The sequence below is a fragment of the Lineus longissimus genome, chromosome 13, assembly GCF_910592395.1.
Source record: "Lineus longissimus chromosome 13, tnLinLong1.2, whole genome shotgun sequence".
Classification (NCBI taxonomy): domain Eukaryota; kingdom Metazoa; phylum Nemertea; class Pilidiophora; order Heteronemertea; family Lineidae; genus Lineus; species Lineus longissimus.
In genome coordinates, this window is record NC_088320.1 from 4,426,012 (window position 1) to 4,447,536 (window position 21,525).

Below are 21,525 nucleotides of genomic sequence, written 5' to 3' on the forward strand. Positions count from 1 at the left end.
CTCAACTTCGAATAAGTTTCAACTTAAACCCATTTTCATTTCATCTATTGAGTTCTTTTAAAAATCTAATTAGTGATATTTTCTTGTTTCAGGAACAAAGGAAACTGCGGTTTTGGTTCGTGGAAGGCACCGATCACTTTGGCAGAATGAATGCTGCTTACGATTTCTTCAGACAACTTGTACACCCGGACACTTTCCCCAGAGGTAACTTTGTGGGTTTGATGGAGTTTTCCTAAGCCTTACGGGGCAGAGCTTTTGACGAACTTGATGTTAACATCTTGCCATTGAACATCACATGAAATGATGCATGGCTAACTTGTGTCATTCTTTAAACACCACCACAAATTCTACTCTCTTTCATACTGCTGATGTAAAAATATCCACTTGATGATGTATTTAAGAAACAACTAAACTAATTTAAATTCACTTTCAGATTATGTAGGCTTTGTGATGAACACAATGAAGCAGATGAAGGACCCTCGCTACAAACCAATCAGAAAAGTCGACGTAGAATTGGTACCATTAGATATTAGCGACGCACCTCCACCAAGTCCTGGTACGTATCTGGTGCAGTTCTTTGCTCGGATAAACCCACAGTGGACAGTTCCTGTCCTGACCTTTAACCACCAAGTACCTTGATTCGGAAAATTGTTACAGATAGATTAGATACTGGCAAGAATGAGTAAATGCTTGAAGTCTTTATTTATTCCTGATACTAGGGCACCAAACAGTACTTGACACTTTGTCCTTGAAACACGCACTTTGTTCTTTTATCAACCCTCTGCAGTCTTAGAACAAGTTTTAAATTCATGCTTATTGCATAAGTCCCAGTTTCATTGCGGTGATGGTAACTTAAAGTTTGATCCTAATAAAACCTGCATTTCAATTAAAATACATGTATGTCGATACTTTGGTTGATAGACAAGTTCTCTCAGCTTTTTCACCCAGCCAAACACAACTTGAGTTCTTTCTTAGTGGCCCAGTCCTTTAATAACCTTGCTATATTTGTTCATTTCTTGACAGTCGCGGGTGAGGGTGGTAAGTGTCGCCATCAAAAGATGGCGCTAGTGTTTGGTGGATTTTTCGTGTTCCCGATTTTCATTGCATTAACGTTCTCTCACCTTTTTTTTAAGCCTGTAAATGATTTGCGCGTGGTGTTATTAACAGTTTGGTTTGGATATTTTGCGGGGATTACCGATTTTATAGTTTGCTTGGCATCGGCAGTGTGAACAGGATCCCATTTCTAATCAAGTTGGGTGTCATTACAGTCAAACAGTTCATGAAAAAAACCTTTGGGTATAAGTTGTAAGTGTATGTTTGGATGGTGGTGACAATCACACATACAAATTATATTGCACACATAACCAGAAAGAGTATCTTAAACGTCTTCTTTGGTGACATTCTGGTCAATCAATAGACCATGATCCGACACACAATATGTGGAGATTTATTTTGGGAGGAGGGGGGTCAGGCTTTTTCTCTTTCATTGATGACCTGACTGCTGAAGCGCAATAGCATAGTGGCTGCAGCACCCTTTGGACCTTCAATGTTTCCTCACACCATTAGTGTTTCCTTACACAATTGGTGTTTCCTTACACCATTGGTGTTTACTTACACCTTTGGTGTTTCCTTGTTCTCTTCTAACCACACTCATTTCCTACTTTCCCAAGCCATGAAAAATTGAGTGTTTTGTGCACAGTTGTTGGGTTGGGGTTTTTGTGGAAAGATTGGTGTTTTCTTACATTACACTATTGGTGTTTCCCTACACCTTTAAGTGTTTCCTGACACTGTTGGTGTTTCCTTATGCCTTCAGTGTTTTCCTGTTCTCTGCTAACCACACCAATTTCTTACTTTCTCTAGACATGGAACTGGGTGGTTTGTGCACTACTTGTTGGATAAAATATGTCTCCGCACAGGGGCTATCCATAGTATGTATGCACTGAAGTCACACTTTTATGGGATGAAAGAATCTGGGTTTGTTTCAGCATTGGACTAGGGCACAGTTTGTTTTCGATTGAGGGTTGGGTGGCCCTGGGTGACCAAAATACAGCTCATTTTGCTTGAGTGAATGTTGATGTATGGACTGGGTCTGGTCCTGGATATTGTTATCCTCTCCCCCGTCAATGTTTTTCTGCTTTTCAGCTTTGATTGAATTATTTCTGAACACCGCCTAGCTAATAGTGTTTTACAGGATTTATTAACTAATAAATTGGTTGCAAGTTTTGTTGATATCATGTGTCCCGAACCCCTGATTTATTTGCAATTCCGTAATTGTAGGCAAATTTATTTGACTTCATTTAGCTGATTAAAGGTGTTGTGCAGAAAAATGTTGTACAATTATACTATGCATGTATTGTAATATATATTGAATATAAGATAAATTGGATGCAACCTTTATTACCCATGGGTTGCTATCATAAAAGAAGTGGTTGAGCGCCTGATGTGATATTTGAATGAATTTGGTTTAATTGGTAGCAACAGAGATAATATACATATACATACTTTTGAAACAAGATTCTTAAGGGGGGAAATACAGAAACATCTCGTCCTGTTCACAAACACATCCTGGGGAACATCCTAGAAGCCCAAAATGCATGAACACTTCATTTATCTCTGCATAAATTCTGCTTTCTCAAAGCCTTTGAACTAACATTGTTGACATTTTTTCAGGTCGACTGCAAGAAATTGCAGGTAACAGATTCATGTTTCGTGATCATCAGACATCAGAACGTCTCTTCTCATTGCATGTGATTGTTTCTATCAGGACTTGAAAAATCATTTTGTAAAGTCCCTGGTCTTCTTTATCCCGCCTTTATTGGGCATCTTTTGATATCATTATCACGGGTATGTTCATAGTTTAAAGTAGTTAGTACTGCCCTGTGCGGCATAAAAGATATTCTTAAAGTGTTTCCAATTATTCTTAAACGTCACCACCCTTTTCAAGTTCTTGTATATGTCTCCTGTCAAATAATCACCATATTTTGCAGTTGTGAGAGAAACTCTGCCATTGGGACTGAACTGTGGTCGCCCATTTGAAGTATCGAATGAGGTGCCTGGTTAGTAAAAGTTTGTGGTGCTACAAGAGCCTGCTTACTGAAACCAGCTCTGTTGTTCCCCGACCCTCATATTACTAAATCATGCCAGCTGGAAATATTCCACAAAGCTACTCATCAAATTCATTTGTTCTCGTCCTGCCACTGACATGACTGATAATCCTGCAATTATACTAAATCTGTGATATTCCTGTCTTATGAAGGAAAAGTACTGAATTTTGTTTAACGCTTTTCCAAGGAATTCAACTCTCGCTTATTGGCTAAAATCGGCATTGCATGATTGTGGCTATAAAACAGATATGGGAATGTGGGTGAACAATTGTATTTGAAACTGTGCAGTAGTCAAATATGTTCACATTTTCAAACAAAAATTCTTTTTCATGAACTTCATGCTGATCTGAATTTTATGAGGCTGGATTGTAATATTCGACAATTTTTTCAATATCTGGGCTTTGAATGTATAAGGTTTAATCTTGCCCATTTCACTACTAACTAAATGACATTCTATACTTAAGCCTACAATACGTATTATTTTACTCTTTTATCTTTGATAAAATGTGTATTTTGAAGTTCTACTAATATGTTTCATCAGCAATTCTGATCAGCACATTAGCTGACCAGCAATTGAATGTTCTGCGCTCGTCTTTTCCTATAAGCAGTATTTTGGATTCTGTTAAACTGCTTGTTCTGGACCACGAGAATAAGAGAACCTGATATTTTAACAGCATGTATGTGTCTGGGACTTATAAACTAGAAAGAAAATAACTGTTAAAAAGGCATGATGGAATGAGGTATCCAATAGAATGAAAACGCTTTGGTTACGATTGTAAATATGAATGCTGGTGGCCAGGTTCAATGTAAAGATTACCATACTTCATATAAGTTTATGATGTTGTCATGAAAAAGTTAAGGGAAAGTTCCTTGGCTGGCAACATAGAATTCTCTATGAAAAGGCTGTTCTTCCACAACAGGCCAATACTGTCATCTATGATTAGCCAGTATGACCCAAGGTGTTGTCAAGTTCCTCAAATATTCTGATTAAATTCTCCAATTAATGCACTGTATCATTTCATCATTTCAGTTCTTTCAACAGAAATATGCAACCAGTTTCAATTTGAATTACAAATGAAGCAATCATTATCAATACAAGTTTTATATCCAAGGAACAAAAACAAATAAAACTGATCACTTAATCACGCCTCCTTCCCAGTTTACATAAATTTTGCCGTTTTCCTGACTTACCTCAATTTTCTTCCAGGTCTTCCAAAACAAGACAACAGGACTCATGAGGAGATCGTCCGGGAGCAACTCCTACTCACCCTGGAGTCGGCCTATCCTAATATCCTCGCCATGGATGATTTAGTCAAGTAAGTTCCGTACTGTTGTTGCTACAAATAACAAAATCTATTTTTACTATCTAACCAGAAACTCTTAAGTGAAGTTTGACCCCCCCCTCACACAGAATCAAGCAAAAAGTAGGCCGTCACTCGCGCTGATGTGATCAAGAGCAGAGATTAAACAGTGGCAGTCCTTCCGTGTGTCAACCCCACAACCTCCTGAAAACGAGCCTGGGCTCTTTGTTTATCATCAATTAGTGTTCAATTCTCGTTATTTTTCAGGATTCTTGATACAGATGAGAAGACCATTAGTGCCCAGCTCCGCGAACTCCAGGATAGAGAACTCGTCCGAATGGAGGTTGGTGGATTTATGCGACAGGTGGAAGACAAGAAAACAGGTGGGTTTCAAGGAATTCTTTTGATAATTGCATCTCAGGTGCAAGCATCTGCTAAACAACTAAAAAGCACACTTAAATTTATCATCTCTTCTTGATAATTTTGGCACTAGATTAGAAGTACATTTCCTTTTCCGCATATTTCAGAGGTAAAAGCCGTGAAGCAGTTTAACACGGCCACGACCGGCCAGCGACCAACGATCGCCATCATCACTGCTATGTATCACGAGAAGATGGCCGTGGACGCAATGATGCGAGATAAAACGACATTCGTCAAGTACAAGAAAGAAGGTGTGTTTCAGAAAAACTAAACATTTCATCTAAATTTTTCAACATTTCCTAAACTTTACAACTTACTGACAAAGGATCAGAAACTAGCAAATCTTGAAAAAGAACAAAGGTCATGATAAAGTCAGCAGATCCTGAAAAAGAAGATCAGCAATTGGCATAGAAGAGAAACGATCAGAATGCTTCATTGAAAAGAATGAAATTAACTTACTCTCGTTTTAGGCGAATCTAACCTGTACACCATCGGCAGTATTGGCAACCATAAAGTTATATCGACCAAGCTTCCCATGTTGGGTCGACAGAGAACAGCACAAATCTCTTCGGGAAATACAACTACTCGACTGCTAGGTAAGAATGTCCTTGAGGTTATTAGCAAAGTTTCCCCAGCCGAGCTGCAGATCAAAATATTGAACTACATGTACTTTCCTTTCGTTGTAAACAGATTTAAAGGGATTGTCTCAGCCCTGCTTCCTCTTGCCGAGAAGACTTGATATTGCATGCTTAGTCATGAGGATATACATGTATACAGCCATGCATGTAGTGGGTAAAGTGCAGTGACAACGCATCAGTTTGTGACTTGATAATGGGGACAATATCGGCTCCTCTGTTTCCATTGATGTTGCTTACCATCAGAAAGGCAAAGATATTCCAGCATCCTCATGTTTTCTCTGGACATTTCTTTACAACTCGAAATCTCATTTGATTGATACAGCTGTACTTCTCTCTGATTGTCATGTTGAAACTCACGGTACCTTCTCTCCTACTTCAGGTACTTTCCTTGATGTCGAGACTGTCCTGCTGGTGGGAACCTGCGGTGGTATCCCCCACATGACCGACTACAACAAACATCCTCGTCTTGGTGACGTCATCGTCTCAAAACCCAACGATGGTGGACCAATGTATGTCTTTTGCGACAGATACCGAAAAACAGACGAGGGCATCTCCTACAAGACACGCGATTGGACGCCGAAAAGTTTGGCATTGCAGAATATTGCTGATCGCCTACGGGAGCAATTCGAGACGAACCCCACGGAGTGCATCTGGCAGCATTATATTGAGGAAGGTCTTGCTGAGCTGACCGAGCAGGAGGCAAGTTACGTCCGTCCAAATGCTGCATCAGATCGTCTTTTCATGAGTATTGGAGGTCATGAGGTCATTGAGATCGGGCACCCAACCTGTCCCGAGGGGACCCCAGATTTCCGTATTTCTGGCGTACCATGCCTCCGATCCGGCCCAATGGGTGCTGGACGCGATATTTTGAAAGATGATACGCTCCGTCAGGACTTTTCACAGCGTTTTGGCCTCGCTGCCTACAATACTGAGATGGATCAAGTGCTCGAATCAATTGTCGGCAACTGCAAAGACGATTTTATGTTTATCCAAGGCGTAGCTGATTATACTGAGGGACATAAGAATAAGGAATGGCAACCATACGCTGCGTTGTCTGCGGCCGCGGTTATGAGAGCGATTATTGAGGAATATCCTAATCCCAACGTCGACCTTTAGATATAACAGCTAGTAGACAACAAATTTATCATTAAGCCGCCTTCAGAGGACTTTGTAGGTTTTGAAAGTCATTGTACCAGGTCATGGCCTTGACGTGATTCTAACAGTTGTTATCTCAAACAAAACACGTCACTGCTAATGTTTTGTAACCTTGGTGATTGTTAACTGCTGTGACCTTGGTCAGTGAAGTCAACTTTGCATCTTACTTTAGGCACTCTTTGAAGGTCAAGGCCATGACCACTGAACTTATCCTGAAAGTAGTATTGTTGCATAAGTGATCATGTTTTGAATATGTACAAAACTCAAATATCATGTCCTACTACTCACAAGATGGAGATTGATTTGCCAGTACTTGGGAATCCAGTCTTTGACTGATACTTAAAATCTTTGAAAAACAAACTTGTGGTTTCAGGTCCATTAATTTTTTTAAATATGTAATCTTGGGATCAATTGCTGGCATTTCAGTTATTGTGATAAGTTTAATCAACAGAATAAAACGCATGCCAATTTTGATAGATGCAAGTAGCAATCCACACGTTTGACTTCAGTTTACTTTGAGCTGATTGAGTATACATTTCAGTAAGACTTAATGGTATTTTACATGCTTTAAGCTTAAATTAAACACTCTGAAAGTTCAGGAAAAACTCATGAATTTTCATCTTCATTTTGTCATATTAAAGTGTCATTTTGTATAAACTTAATATAATAAGGAATGTAGGGCTTGTATTCACCAGCACGATTTTCATGAATCTTCTGTAATTCTGTTCCTGTATTGCCTTCCTCAATTTTGCATTTTGAAATGTCATAGGTCCTCCATCTTGATCTGCTCCTTTTCAATGTGAAGGTGCAAATCGGAAATTGTAGATGTTAAACCCTTGATATGTCTCAATGCAACTTCAATCCTATAATAATCTACTCTTGCCGAATTTCAATTCTATTTCAAGTACCTGTATTAGGAAATGAAGATCATCTGCATAACAGCATCTTGAGAGATCAAGGTCTCCAGTTGCTTTCGCCTCCTGATATCGCTCCCTCCCGGAACGTGCTGACCCAAAAAGTGTTGTGAAGCTCTTGATTGGTCAAGGTACCAAACTGCCAAGTGACGAAATGGTTCCAAACTTCAAGTCTTCTATTCACTGTCGCTAGATTCAGTCTTCATTATTATTATTTACTTCCATGCAAACGAAATATGGCCTATTCCATATCATCCTGAATTTCATGCCATCACTCGGCACTAATGACCAAACTTATGCAACCTGTGTGAGGAAGGAGCACACGAGTGGCTCTGGTTATTCGAGGATGCTTCCGTATCAGATCCGTTGATCAACTGAACCTTGGTAGGCAGCCATTTTGGGTGCATGATAGAATATAACGCTTTCAGAACAGGCTCCGCTATTCACTAGAATGATTGCTTCGTGTTTGGACAAAAATGCTGAATGTAGCTAAAAAATCTGTAAATGAAATTATCCAGCAGTTTTCCAGTTACCTTTAGATTGATTATATTATATTTACGGGACACTTAGCTGACGTTGTTTGAATCCAAATATCAAAGTGGTATTTTGTAAGTTACTACTAAGCGGCTGCTGCCAGCTCTTGTCATGCATTTGTCGACTATTCCAAGCCGAGAATCAACTCTAACAAGAAATCTACAAGACCCATTAAATCTGTACCAGTTTCAATTATGGGATCTGAAGTTCATCAAAAAATACACTCACTTCCAAATGATGTCAGATATGTGTCCCTTCACATTAGGCAATAATAACAGTTGTTTGTTTCACATCGCCCCCATCGGCCTATAAAAAGTTGACCCATGAGATGCTGTTCACCTACCTGTCGATGCAAGATGCGGGAATGGCTGGAAAAAAAGAAATTTTTCAGATGTGAGGAAATGGTGTCACGTGGTTTAACTCATGAACTGCAGCCGATTTTGTATTTTTTTGAAACTCTACTTAGTGATTTGAACTTTGCATGGCTGATGTGAAGCAAATAACAGAATATGTATGGCCTGAATGAAGGATTGGCCAGAACTATTAAGTGATGTAAAGACTTGTATCTTTTCTGATGTATTTAAAAGTGATTAGTAAATGATGTATAGATATATAAAGTATCCATGATTCTTTCGTTATTTCTTTTATTTGTGAAATGTTTGCTTCAGGAATGGGGAGGAAGTGTAACAGGCCATATAGTCCCCTGTTGAATGTGCAAATCCCTATTTCCATTCAATTTCCTCAAGAATTAGTAACAATTCGATCTGCTCTGGTAAAGCTGTGTCAAGTTAATCTTGCCAGCATTCTGGAATTCAATTTAAGATGAGAGGAGCAGTCACTGGTGGGCCTTATTCAGTGCCAGACTCTAGCCAGGGTGATTGCCCAGGGTTGGAGCCTACCAATCAGTCATGTGCAATCTGTAGTGACAACACCAGCTAAAATATTGCACAATCTTATTGTGATTTCATGGTGTGGCTTCATATTGTTGGTACTGCAATCTCCAAGTAATGATGTTTTATAAAGACCCGGGTGCACCAAGGCCCCCAGCTTGAGTTTGAAATAAGGACTTCTATCCCTGCTGCCTTTTGTATTGAACATGGCTGGGGAAAACAGCTTGGGGATAATACCACTCTTTTTGAATGGAATAGTTTCCATTTCACAGTTTACCCTACAAAGCAAAGGTCCAATTCTGGACCATGATGATGATGAGGATGATGATGATGATGATGAGGATGATGACTACCAGTATGATATTTCAAGATGGCCAATCACTAGCCTGACCTACAGGCCTATTGGAACGTGTGCTGGGCTCTGTTGGGAGATGCCACCATCCGTCCCCGGTGCACTGTGTGCTGGCCAGGTAAGCAAGTGGGCACTCGTCAATGAACAGCCATATCGCAACGCTGTTGCCCATCCCATGCCCTTGGCCAAGACTCAAAGCAAAGACTTTACAAGCTGGCGGCTGATTCAGTCATTCCAGCTTCATTGAAAGAATGAATGATGCTACAGTAGCCTACACTCGACATACATACCCCTCCGCCTCAACCTACTGTCGTGTTATCGGCCCTAAGGTTTGCAAGAGGATGCTGGGCGGGATAGTGTGAAACTGGCTTGACACAATGTATCCCGCTATGAGCAGACGATTCTGCAGTTTCAACTACCAGCGATAGACGTCACTACAAGTTTTCTACCACCACGTGACAATTTTATTTTGATGGTGCTACTTTTCTATATTTATGCCAGTAAACAAAGACATTTCAGAGGAGATAATGCGGAAATACGCGACTGGCATATCAAAAAGGCAGCATTTCCTAAGTCTATGATGTAAAATAAACTATTTTTCATCAGCAAATTTGCAATCGTAGTGACACAATATTGGATTTATTTTTATTCTGTCGGATTCGTTCGCGGAATGATACATTCTTGTATAAATAGAGCGCGCACTCCATCAAACACTTCATTCAACGTTGAGAGAGCGAACGTGTTAGTTGATGTGGCGATGTAAGTTGCTGATATTTTACCGTTTTCTTCGCAAATATTCGTAAAGGAGGTTTACTGATCGCCTGTGGTGATGGAGGCTATCAACATTATAAAAGATATGAGTGCAGAGTCAATGGACGTTGATCCTAAATTACGATTAGACCGTCGTTTGTCAGATTCATTGTCGGGGGAGGATGATGATGTTCGCCCCCATGCAGAGCGGTCTGATGAGGAGGGGCTGGATGACAGTGGTGCGAAGGAGAGTGCAAACGGAGATGATGATGATGATGTGAAGTTGCGTAAAAAGCATCGCCGAGGCAAGAACAAGGGTGGATCTCGCCATAATAAAAAGTGGCGGCCGTACAATAAGTTGTCGTGGTCCGAGAGAAAAGAACTGGATGAAAGAGAGACGGAGCGTGCTTGCTTGAAACGTGAGGAACGATTTGCCTCCGGCCACCCGGTGGCTCCGTATAACACTACGCAATTTCTTATGGAGGACCATAATAAGAACGAGAACATTTCGCCATTTTTGCGTGATAGGCCGAATTTGAACGAATCTGAGAGTAAAAGTCGGGAAGGTGCTGGGAACGTGAATGACTCGAATGACGCATATTACGATTCACCAAACGACGAGGAGAGTTTTATCGCGAAGGACTTTTCCGAAACCTATGAAAATATTCATGCGGAGCGTTTGCAGACAATGTCGAAAGTCGAACTTGTTAAAGAATATATCGAATTGGAGGCGAAAGTGGAAAAACTCGAGTCTAAGTTGCACGAAGTATTACCAGCGAATGATTCAAATAATGTGAATAAGGAAGTCAAGAGACTAGTGGATAGTACAAATACCCCAAGTGATAACCAACTAAAACATTTGCTGCAGCAAGAAATCGAACGGTTAAAACAAGAAAATGACAGGTTACGGAACGAGAATCAGCAGTTGCGCGGCGGATCTATGACTTAAGTTTGAATTTCTATTCATAAGCAAGTCGACCGCCAACTTTTTCAGTATTGGGCGGGGCTTTTCCCGCCCAAAAAGATGTTACTTTCATGGCATTTGCGGCAAATCTAGTCTGTGATGAAGAAAACAATGTGATAAAAATTGTTTGAATTTTTACACCATTTCAGAACGGTTCTATTTTTATAGAAAAAGAAAAAAAAGTTACATGTACAGATTTGCCTAAAATTTTGAAGGTAGCATTCTTGTACGAAACTGCCTGTTTGTTAACAGTTATGTTTATTGACCCATTATTGATTGATAGTAAGCTCCACATTGTTACTTACAGTTTTCATTCATAAGTTCAGTTCCATATGTTGCCCAAGCGATAGTTGTGGGCGGCCTGTTGTCCCAGCTGAACAATAGACTAGTGTTTTCAATCAATGATTTTATAAATATGATTATTATGATTTATGATGATTATAAATTTTTCCAAGATAAACAATTGCATTTGCTCGAGGGAAACAGAAAGCTTTACACTTTTGGACAGATCATGACGTCTTTATTCGAGTTCCCTATGGACATGTTTTGACATTTTCTAATCTAAGGCTCATCTTATGAATGAAATAAAAAGACAATGTTTTTGAATGATGGTGAAAAGCTATACTTTTATGTCTGGTACATCCAAGTTCCTTGGTAATGGTCCACCTGTATGTAAAATTAGCTGTGTCAAAATGAATAGATCTTTGACCATACCCTTGAAAACTGAATATCCCTGTGCCGAAGACATTTACATGTACAGCCGAATTAAGGATGGAGATATAATGGGTGAAATGTAAAAAGAAGTGGGTCATATTTTGGTTCCAGATATTGTTTGGGGTGGCAGCACTTGTATTTGTACTTGCAACTGATTTACAATACACATCATGGGCATAAGTCCTTATTGAATTTGAATGTAATTACAGGTCGGGGTAACGAGACTCTGGCTTGCAGATTAACCCTTTTGGTCTCATTCATGTCATTTCTTTGTTGTTCACAGTTAAAACAATAATATTATGTCCAACAACGTCATTATCATAATATATGTGAGGCAATGTGGGCTCACTGAAACAAGAAGTTGAGAGATTGCTTTGTTGACTAACCAAGTTCAAGATGAAAATTTCTCTTCAATTCAGCCTTGTGGTAAGACATGACAACAAGGATGAGATTAGAATTCGTGGGTATTTTTACAGTATTTGGGTCAAATTTTACTTACACAATCGAGTAGTACTGGGTATACATACTTGCTCCAACTACTCCAGTTAAAAATTGCTGAAGTCTTACTTAATCAGGCTGCAAATGTTGTTGTACCAATGATCTGACATACTTAGTATTCGGTTTATGTATTGTGACCACTTACTAACTAAGAAGGAAGTTAGTCAAAATGTTAATTTTTTTGAAAAGAGAAAATGTGTTGTAAAAATAAAATAAAATTATTGTGATCCATTTTATCATATGGAAAACCAAAAATTACTGCAGTTTCACTTTTTCTTACATTTTTTGGGTTCTGAAATCTCATACGTGTCATTGCTGATTGATGTGGCCGAAACTGATGATAAAATCTGTTCGGAGTATTTTGAGGAGTTGGTTGGAAATTTTGTTGGAAATCCCCTTTTGGCTGTTTGGCCATTTCAACATGTTGAATCTTGAACAGAGCATTTTCCGTGGGCTCTGAATGTATGAATTCATTTATTGTGAAAGTGTTGAACCATCACCTAAATCTATTGGTTTTACCCTGAATTGATTTCAAGATGGCCCTTGACATGCCTGACACTTTGGGCCTGGTGAGGGACAATTTCAAAATACACTGTCCCTGAAAAGTCCTGAGGGTAGTATGATGAGTGGAAAAGGGTTGATCTGCCCAAAAGGTGTGTTATGTATTGTAATGTTTGAGTTGCCTCTAATATACCTACCATGTAGGTTGATCATGAAAGTTCATGAAACTTGTCAGTGTGAACCAAAAAATTACAGTGAGTACATATGGAAGCTTGTTCCAGGCTGATTTGTGGCTCTGATAATTTCTTAAATCTTATTCTGAAGAATTTACTGCCAATTTTTTGCTCCTTTGATGAATACCTCCTATTTCATCACTAAAACATAACTGAGGACTTTTTTTGAAATGGTGATTAATTATTATCTAGTCGCTCTAGTCTATTAGAAGAGTCTGCACCTCGGAACTATTCAATATGTTGCTCTCCTGTCATATTGCCTCGGCAAATGGTAAATATGTTTGAATATCTTACCAATACTTTTGACAACATTGCCATATTTTATGGCATGGACCAAGTTTAGACAAGTTTACTAAACTACATGTACTGTGACAGCATTAGTTTTTATAAAGCTGGACTTCGAAATGTTATTTTTTACTGTTGAAGAAAAAAAGCATTTCTACAATGTAAAACAAAAAAATGTCAAAATATATTCATTCAAATACAATACATTCGAGTTTTCTCATTATGTCAATCGGAGTTGTGGAAAATAGCTTCAGTCTCAATCAGTGGCAGATTTAGGGGGGCGCATGATGGCACAACCCCCTCCGTTGGAGAGCAACGGATTTTCAGGGCGCCTCTCCCCAAGAGACCAATGACAACTTAGCCCTCGAATGCCCAAATCTTTCTGATTGTGACATCGATCAATCTGGAAAATAGGGTTGGATAGTTTTTTGGGGGACACTGAAAACTGTTACACTGGTTCCTTTGCCCTTGATGTACATAGAGACATTAGAATAATCACAATAATCCGTGATTTTGGAATCTCCCATTGTTTTGGTTGGTTGAAGTAGGCCAGGTAAACACTGCTGTGACCTCTGCAAGACGAACTACCCTGGATGGCTCGATGATGTTGTTTGTTAGGTACTCATTACGCTTACTAAACTCCCAGGGCAATACATTCGCATGATAGCAGATTAGTGGGAGGGACGAGGCGGTCCACTGTATCCGAAGTGTATACGCCACAGATGGAGAAGATAGATAATTGGAGGCATGTGCTTCTTCAAAACGCTAAATTGATGCTACATTGTATTAGACTCCGGTAGCAGTCCGGAGCGTACGTTGTATGTGCTTCTGGACATAATCTGTTTAAATAACCGGGAAAAAGAAGACGTATACATCTCTCATCGTATTGCCTCCAAACAAGTAGATGAAGGATCGGTCGCATGGAAAAACGGGTAATAGTGTTCCCCATTCTCTACAGAGACGTACAGGATATCATTGTAAATGTATAGAGCTAGTGGTCCTCGGTTTAAGGAGACCTTGGCACCACCATCCTAAAGTCAACTCAGGATGGACAATACGCACAACGCCGGTGGTTCATAGGCATCGCCACCAATCAGTCTTCCACCAGGTTCCTTTGTTGACACTGGTCTTAATCTTCTTTAATATACATAAATATGTTGTTTTGCGGAGACTTTCCCACAGGGATAATATTTCCTTCCACACCTGATCAGCATAGCTTGTGCCGTGGGTGGAAAGATCAATAAAATAAAGGAGTGAAACGCGCTACGCGCACGGTAGTATTAATCTAATCGGTTCTTTAATTCTCAATTGGAAAAGAGCCTGGTGACAGATGGTAAACAAATGAAGGATATTCCCTTCAGACTTGTCAGATAATACCCACATCACCATCTGGTTGTATGCCCTGGTTGTGACATTGTCTCGGATTGGTTCCAGTCTGTGATAACATTGACATCTAAAAGATAACGTTGTTCGGTGCCGTGCATGTATACCCTCCTTCGCAGGACTGCGCTCGTTACCCTAAGTAACGTGTAGAGCGGGTGCACACACTGTACAGCATGATGAGAGGACTCTATTAGTCACTCTGCCTTTTTTCGAAACACGACATTCCTAGGACTACCATTCCCTTGACACCGTAATGCTGCGTGTCCTGAGACTGTTCGCTTCGTTTGTACCCTTTTTACAAGTCACACAAATTAACACGTGGCTTGTTGGGCGTTCCCATTACACAAGGAAACATGCTATGGAGACAATAATGGAAAAAACACCACAGGTTAATAAGGGAATGTCTCTTCCGATCCAGCATTAGACTCTTTGGCCATTCCATTTCGTCATCCTTGGTCGTCTCTTCTCATGGCAGTCATGATGAGACCAGTCCACTGCGTCCGCAGTGTAATCCATCAGTGAGGACGGATAAAACGAATTCTCAACTTCATGCTCATTCGGATCGAGGACCATCCTTGCAATCAAAGAAGTTCAGATTTGATCCGAGAACGAGAACGAGGCGGGCTTTTTTGACGACGCCGACATCGTGTTGAACTGTTGTTTTATGCGAGGGGAGAAGCATGTAACAGAACCTGGATGCATGTTGCCATTAAAGTATCTGGATGCATGCTGCCAAAACGAATGCAAACTGTTTCATTATCGAATTACTGAGCATTAATTCCACCTGCATGCAACATGTTCTCACAGACCTGTATTATTTATTATATTTCGTGGTTATGATTGGCCCTCATTACAGGGCATGAAGCCTCTATTTTTGATAAACTGCCAATTCATAATATTGGATAATATTAGGCCTATACTAAAGTATGTTCTATCTTGGGCACTTACAGAGTGTTCCATAAAAGCGAGACGTACCCAAGAAAGTGTTCCGGGGGTTAGACATTCACATTAATTCGCAGCACGCCGAATTATCGGCGGCGTGCGACAATCCTAATCTCCGTTGAGGAAGGGATACCGACGCGAAACGCCGGTGATTGATGCAATCAACTCGTTTTCGATCTCAGCTCAAGATCTGAACCTCTCCACACCGAGAGCGTCAATGAAAAATATAGGATTAGGACTGTAGCCTCTATCATCTATCGACCTATCCTTGAATGATAATCTGTATAATATAGGTCTTTTGTTGTAGAGACTTTTTGCTATACGCTGGTTCAAAGACCATTTTCATTTCCTTAGTACAGACTGTGTAGCCTGCTATGCACAGTGTATGTAGCGGCGGAGTTGATATTGATATAGCAGCTTGGCAGTGGGCCAGCCATATCATTATATAGAAGAGCTGAATAAAGATCATTCCACCTATCTTGACGGCGATTAATGGGTAATTTTTGTACAATCTCTGCAAGTGAAGCTTGGCACTCTTGGGTGAAACGATAATCAATGCCATTTCAACCAGTGTACACTAAAGTCATGTGTCCATCCGCGTACATTTTGTAAATAATTCACTGTTAATTTGGGCATCCTTACGTTGGAGAAACTGCAGTAAAGCGGGTTATAACATTGGTGAAATATGGGGGCGTGTGGAGAAGAGCTGGCCTAAAAATAGCCCAACCGGAGGTGTCTTTCATGGTTTATTCGAATATCGAATCCACAATTCATTCAAATTTTATCATTCAAATATTTATTTGATAGACTGGTTGCCAATGCTCACCCTGGAATATTTATTTACAAACGTTTCTACTTGTAAATTTATTACCTATAATCACCAAACACAAATAAACATAGATCGAGGTGAGGTTCTAGGGGACTTCAAATATTTTTGTCAAATGAGATATTAGGGCATTGGGACACTTGGACTGGAGAACATATACTGGGGAACCCAGGTCCAAAATATTGAGAAGGGTTGATTTCGGTCAAGCCATGATTTCCACAAGTGTTTCACGCTTATATACCGTTGCCACTTGAGTTTACACTCCGGAAACAGTGGGCCGGCCTCGTCCCGTGCGTCGTCCGGTAGGCCAAGGCGATCACGATGACGAAATGGACTGCCCCGGGAGTCTACTTGAGTTTGGACGGAACAGCTTGTGTTTAAGGGTTAACGGAGCAAATGTGCATTAAACTCCCGAGGCGATCTCTTCATCAATACTTTTTATTTCAAATGTGCTGACACAAGCAAGTTGTCGGTTGATTCGTTCAGTTGCCTTTTTAAATTCTTATATTGTGTTGTTATTCAATGGCGGTATAGTATTTCAATAAGATCCATCATCCATTCGCCAATCGTGAAACAATATTTATCAGTTTATTGGTATACATGTAAAATTATCCATGAAAAGGTTTTTAATCTGCCTCCAAGCAGAACATTATCTTTGTAACATCATTTTTTACCCAGGTTGACATTCACACCTCTGTCTAGATAGTATGCTAACAGTAACAAATAAGGATGGAGATCCATGATTGTCATTGGCAATTGATAATGAAACTGGTGTAAAAGGATTTTCCTCCAGGGACACTGGTTTCTGCTACACCGATAGACGTACCGATAGACGGCACAAGGTAAGTGTGATTGGAGAACCCGGACAAAGGATTCCATAATCTTCGGTCTCTATAGAACTACATGTATATACCTTAATCCGAGACCCTGTACACATTACAGTCTTGTATACTTGGGATGACACCCTGTACAGTCCTGTAAACTCTGATTCGATGACACCCAGTGGACTGTCTTGTAAAGCAGCTGCCCATGTAGCTACATGATCTTCATCACGTCAGATGTAGAACGAATCAATAGCGTAAATGCAGCAGATTTGTTGAATGTGGAAACGAGAGCAAAAAAAAACGCGGACATGAATTTATTAAAGCGTCTTTGTTCCAAGATGTGCCTTTGTCCGCGGACGACGCGGAGACAGAAAAAGCTTCGCATCAATCTCAGTTCCGGAACTGCGGTGTGGGATTGTCCCCTGGAGAATTTAGTCCGAAACTATTTTTTGTAACCAAATGTTCGTGCCCATTGTGACAAATGACCTCATAATTAAAAGAACATTCACCACCTTTTATTCCATGCACCTTCCTGTACACTCCGAGCCTGGCCCGGTAGTGGACCAGTTTCGTCTTGTCCCGACGAATGAGAGACGATCAGGATGACGAAATGTACGGCATGGGAGTCTAGGCGCTCCGGGCTGTAGCTGTGATATTCCCATCCTCTGGTTCTGGTGCAGAGTATAGACATTCTCGGCTATCGATCCAGCATCCAACTCGACTGACTGTGTCCACATCGATACATCATTCGCATGCGTAGGGCTGCAGATGACTACATTTAGCTTACATTTACAGGGTTACCCAGAAAGTATTTCTGTGAAGCATGGGGAAAACAAACGCACGAAAATGTACACAGATCCCAACACAGATATCAGGCCTATAAGACAAACGAGTCTAAAGAGAACAGTTTTGAAATGTTCAAAGGGGAACAGTACTGCCTGTTGATGTTTAGGCCTAAATCGCACAACGCAGCAATGACAATACGGGATCTCTCCCAGCTGCCAGTACAATGAAACTATTCACACTCTTAGGGGGTAGGCTATACATGCAACTATCACCCAGTCTCCCAACTTTGCATATTGGTTACCTGAATATGACCAATTTGACCATCTAGCCCCTGCCTCATCCACATGATCGTCATGGTGAATCAACCCCTTGTCTCCTTATACAAAGTATATGAAGACAGGACCTGTGATATTCTGGCCGTCATCAGAAACTAGAAAGTGAGGGGCTGGGCACCTCGATTTTAACTTGGTGAACAATATCTTCGCACAGTGGAACAGTCCTTACCCCCAAAGGTTTCAAAATTATAGATATCCTTTGTCCTATGCAGGAACACTCTATCCTAAGGACATTTTAAACTCTTACACCGGCCTTCTTTACACTGGCTGGTTGTGACTTTGTCCTCGAAAGACCGTTTTGAAGAGAATTCCAAAAGGTACAACCAAATACCACGGAATCTCTCTCTCTCTCTTTCGAACACAACAGATGATATCTTGGGCTCACCCAGGCCAGGGATGGGTCACTTTTCACAACCCAATGCTAAGTTTGCGTCAAGGCAAATGATCACATCAGACGGATTTTACCGTCTCACCTTTTGTACTGCTCTCTGTTATTTTGAGGTCAGGCGGAATTTATCAATGGCAAAAAGCCAACATGTTTGGAAATATTGTCCCATTTAGGCCTGATAGATGACACTACCATTGTTGTTATGTTGGTGTTACAATACTCAGAGACACTTCGCGGTCACAGCCATTATATTGTCTCATGCATATGATTTACTTCCGAATTCTTTCTGCGATCCTCGTGAGTCGTCGCGATGGGCGTTTAGGAGATAGGCCAAGGCATTTCAGAACATCATCTCGTGGCCAAAGAATGACTCACCGTATATTATAGGGGGAAGGAAGGCCTATTGAAGGGGGAGGGGCAGAAAAGAACCGCCCATCCTAAAACAGTAACTGTTTTTGGCATGTCTTGGCATTGTCACAACCAGTGAAGACGATTTTCGAAGTTTTCGTCACCAGATAAAAATCAGCCGTCGTTTTCTGTTCTAAATTTCTTGACTTATCTGCAGGCAGAGTGGACTCCCGGGGAAGTCTATTAGATCTAGTCATAGTTTTCCCCTCGACAGAGGCACCCTAAAAGACAGTACTCAGTAGGATGACGAAATGGAATGCTCCGGGAGTCTCAGTCAGAGGCAAAAGCTTCACAATCATCGCATTATTCGATAGAAGCAAGTAGGCCATGGCCAAAAAGCCAAAAATTTCTTCAAGTTGATAGGTTGCCCGAAGAAACCTTGTCCAGTATAACCAATTCTCACGACCAGTCACATGTATTCAAAAACATGATATAAGTAGACCCCGTCATGGGCAGCACATCGCGTCATCCTAATTTGGTCTCCTATGAGGAACGAGGCCGGTCCACTGCGTCCGGAGTGTAGATAAAAGTAGATCAGTTCCAAACACAAATAATAATAATGATGATATTTTTGTCAAGGTTCTATTTTGATGCTTGTGTCTCGTCAACATCTATAAATAGGCAAATAATCGGCATGATGATTGTGAAATGTGTTTATCAAAATATCGATTATATATTGATTAATGATTATTATCGTTGATTGATAGAGCGAAGTGTATACGATAGTCCGATAGGACTCATTAGTCCCTGGTCCAGCTGCTGCGTCTCTTAATTTTTCAGTCTGCTCGCGCCATAAACCCATCTAGAGGAAATCAGGGGTTTCCTCAGGATGGCCATAACCCATGCAGAATCTCTTTTCTACACATGACATATTAAACGCCAAGGAGAGGTCACCCAACGCCAATGAGGTATCATCTCTGTGAGAGACGGCATCCAAGACACCCCATCACCGAATAATGTTAGAAGATGTCTCATCTGCGAAAGTTTTCTGTACCTTCCATTTGAGATAAGGGAGGCCCGCAGACTGGCCGATGACCAGACGCACATGGCCGAAATCAGTGTCCATATTAAAAAGGTGTCCTAGTGAGAGCTGTCATTATGAGAGCTTTCTATGTACAAATCAACATACTATAAACATGACCTTTTACTTTACCCAGTGGCTTTAATCGCAGTATTCATATTTCAAATGACTGGCCCTGTAACATCATAATACCAAATGATGGACCGAGTACATACATTGTATATGCCTTGCCAACGTCACTCACAGCAAAGGCTTAACACTGCCATATCAACACGACCTTTATAATATATATACATGTAGTGGGAATCGAATGTCTCTTAATGGCCCACGCCGTTCGTTTGAAATTTGTAAATGAATTAGCAAATTTCCAATTGGGTAAATGCGTAGTGTTAAGATAAACTTCAACATTCTCCTTGTGTAGACAGATATACCGAGTTCTAGCTCATATTTGGCAATAGGTTTCATCGCCAAATCTGATTTTGAGATGGTCCCTTGCAGCCAGAAACCTTTTTATAACGTTCTTTGCCCTCACATCATTTAAAAGAAGTGTCCTCTACGTCAGGGTGTCTATAATAAACACCAAATTTGAGTCTCCAACATTGGGTGGACTCCCGAAGACTACGGACACCCTAAAAGGGCTGTCTCTGATATAGAGGTTTTGCCTCAAGAAGTAGGGCATCCTTAGGACAAATGAAAACGCTCTGCAATCAAACCCCGATAAAACGAACTGTTTATCAAACACACAGAATTATTGTGAATCTAATTAGTATCATATTAACAAGTAACAACAGTTCAAACTTTGAGTCATTTCAATTAGGCCTATGGAATAAAATCTGTTATTCGGAATCGTCCTTGCAGAAGACCATTGTTCGCATTGGCAGGGTTTGAGAGCAGATTAGTTCCCTACATAGAGTGGCAGCACTGTCTAGAGAATAAAAGGAGGGATAAGACCATACTCAGTTTCAATCTTGTTGGCACACTGTGTACGTGAGGATTCTGACAAAAATAGGTGAAATATAATCCCAATTTCACCCAAATTAATGAAATTTGTACAGAACCATATGAAAAATGATAAATCTTAGGCAAGGTTAGGATGAACCGGACTGTGTACATTACACTGGAACCCCCTTCGGAAACACCCTCAATTAGACACTGATTTTGGTCCAGAATATGTAATTTTCATCAAATTTTACCTCTGTAAACCAAACATATCTCTTTTATGGACAGCATTTGTCTGTGCCGTGTGTGTCCTTAATAGAGAGGTTCTACTGTATATACAATGCAGGCTATGCATGGCTGTACCACATGTTCATTCATCAATACAATAAAAGATCAATGATACTACACTCTATTTCAGGA

General features: G+C 40.4%; 2 protein-coding genes across 11 annotated transcripts in view; both read left to right on the top strand.

Annotated features, from left to right (window-relative positions):
- The window catches only part of LOC135497910 (uncharacterized), a 33,440-nt gene extending 24,754 nt beyond the window's left edge, over positions 1-8,686 (top strand). For 4 of the 10 annotated variants that reach the window (XM_064787908.1, XM_064787910.1, XM_064787909.1 and 1 more), the window contains exons 5-14: positions 93-204; positions 434-556; positions 1,024-1,038; positions 2,671-2,691; positions 2,988-3,056; positions 4,312-4,420; positions 4,673-4,788; positions 4,933-5,076; positions 5,296-5,421; positions 5,843-8,686. In XM_064787908.1, coding sequence (XP_064643978.1) covers positions 93-204; positions 434-556; positions 1,024-1,038; positions 2,671-2,691; positions 2,988-3,056; positions 4,312-4,420; positions 4,673-4,788; positions 4,933-5,076; positions 5,296-5,421; positions 5,843-6,579 — 1,572 coding nt within the window. In that variant the 3' untranslated portion in view covers positions 6,580-8,686. The remainder of the gene's footprint in view (positions 1-92; positions 205-433; positions 557-1,023; positions 1,039-2,670; positions 2,692-2,987; positions 3,057-4,311; positions 4,421-4,672; positions 4,789-4,932; positions 5,077-5,295; positions 5,422-5,842) is intronic. The other 6 variants (XM_064787907.1, XM_064787906.1, XM_064787911.1 and 3 more) reach the window with 6 other exon arrangements.
- Positions 8,687-10,041: 1,355 nt separating this feature from the next.
- On the top strand, positions 10,042-13,455 carry LOC135498115 (protein HEXIM1-like). The gene has a single exon (XM_064788285.1). The coding sequence runs from the start codon at positions 10,138-10,140 to the stop codon at positions 11,005-11,007; it is 870 nt and encodes a 289-aa protein (XP_064644355.1). The 5' UTR covers positions 10,042-10,137; the 3' UTR covers positions 11,008-13,455.
- Positions 13,456-21,525: the final 8,070 nt, after the last annotated feature.

Excerpts from the sequence above, each read along its gene's own strand:
- LOC135498115 (XM_064788285.1), top strand. The coding sequence starts at position 10,138 with ATGGAGGCTATCAACATTATAAAAGATATGAGTGCAGAGTCAATGGAC.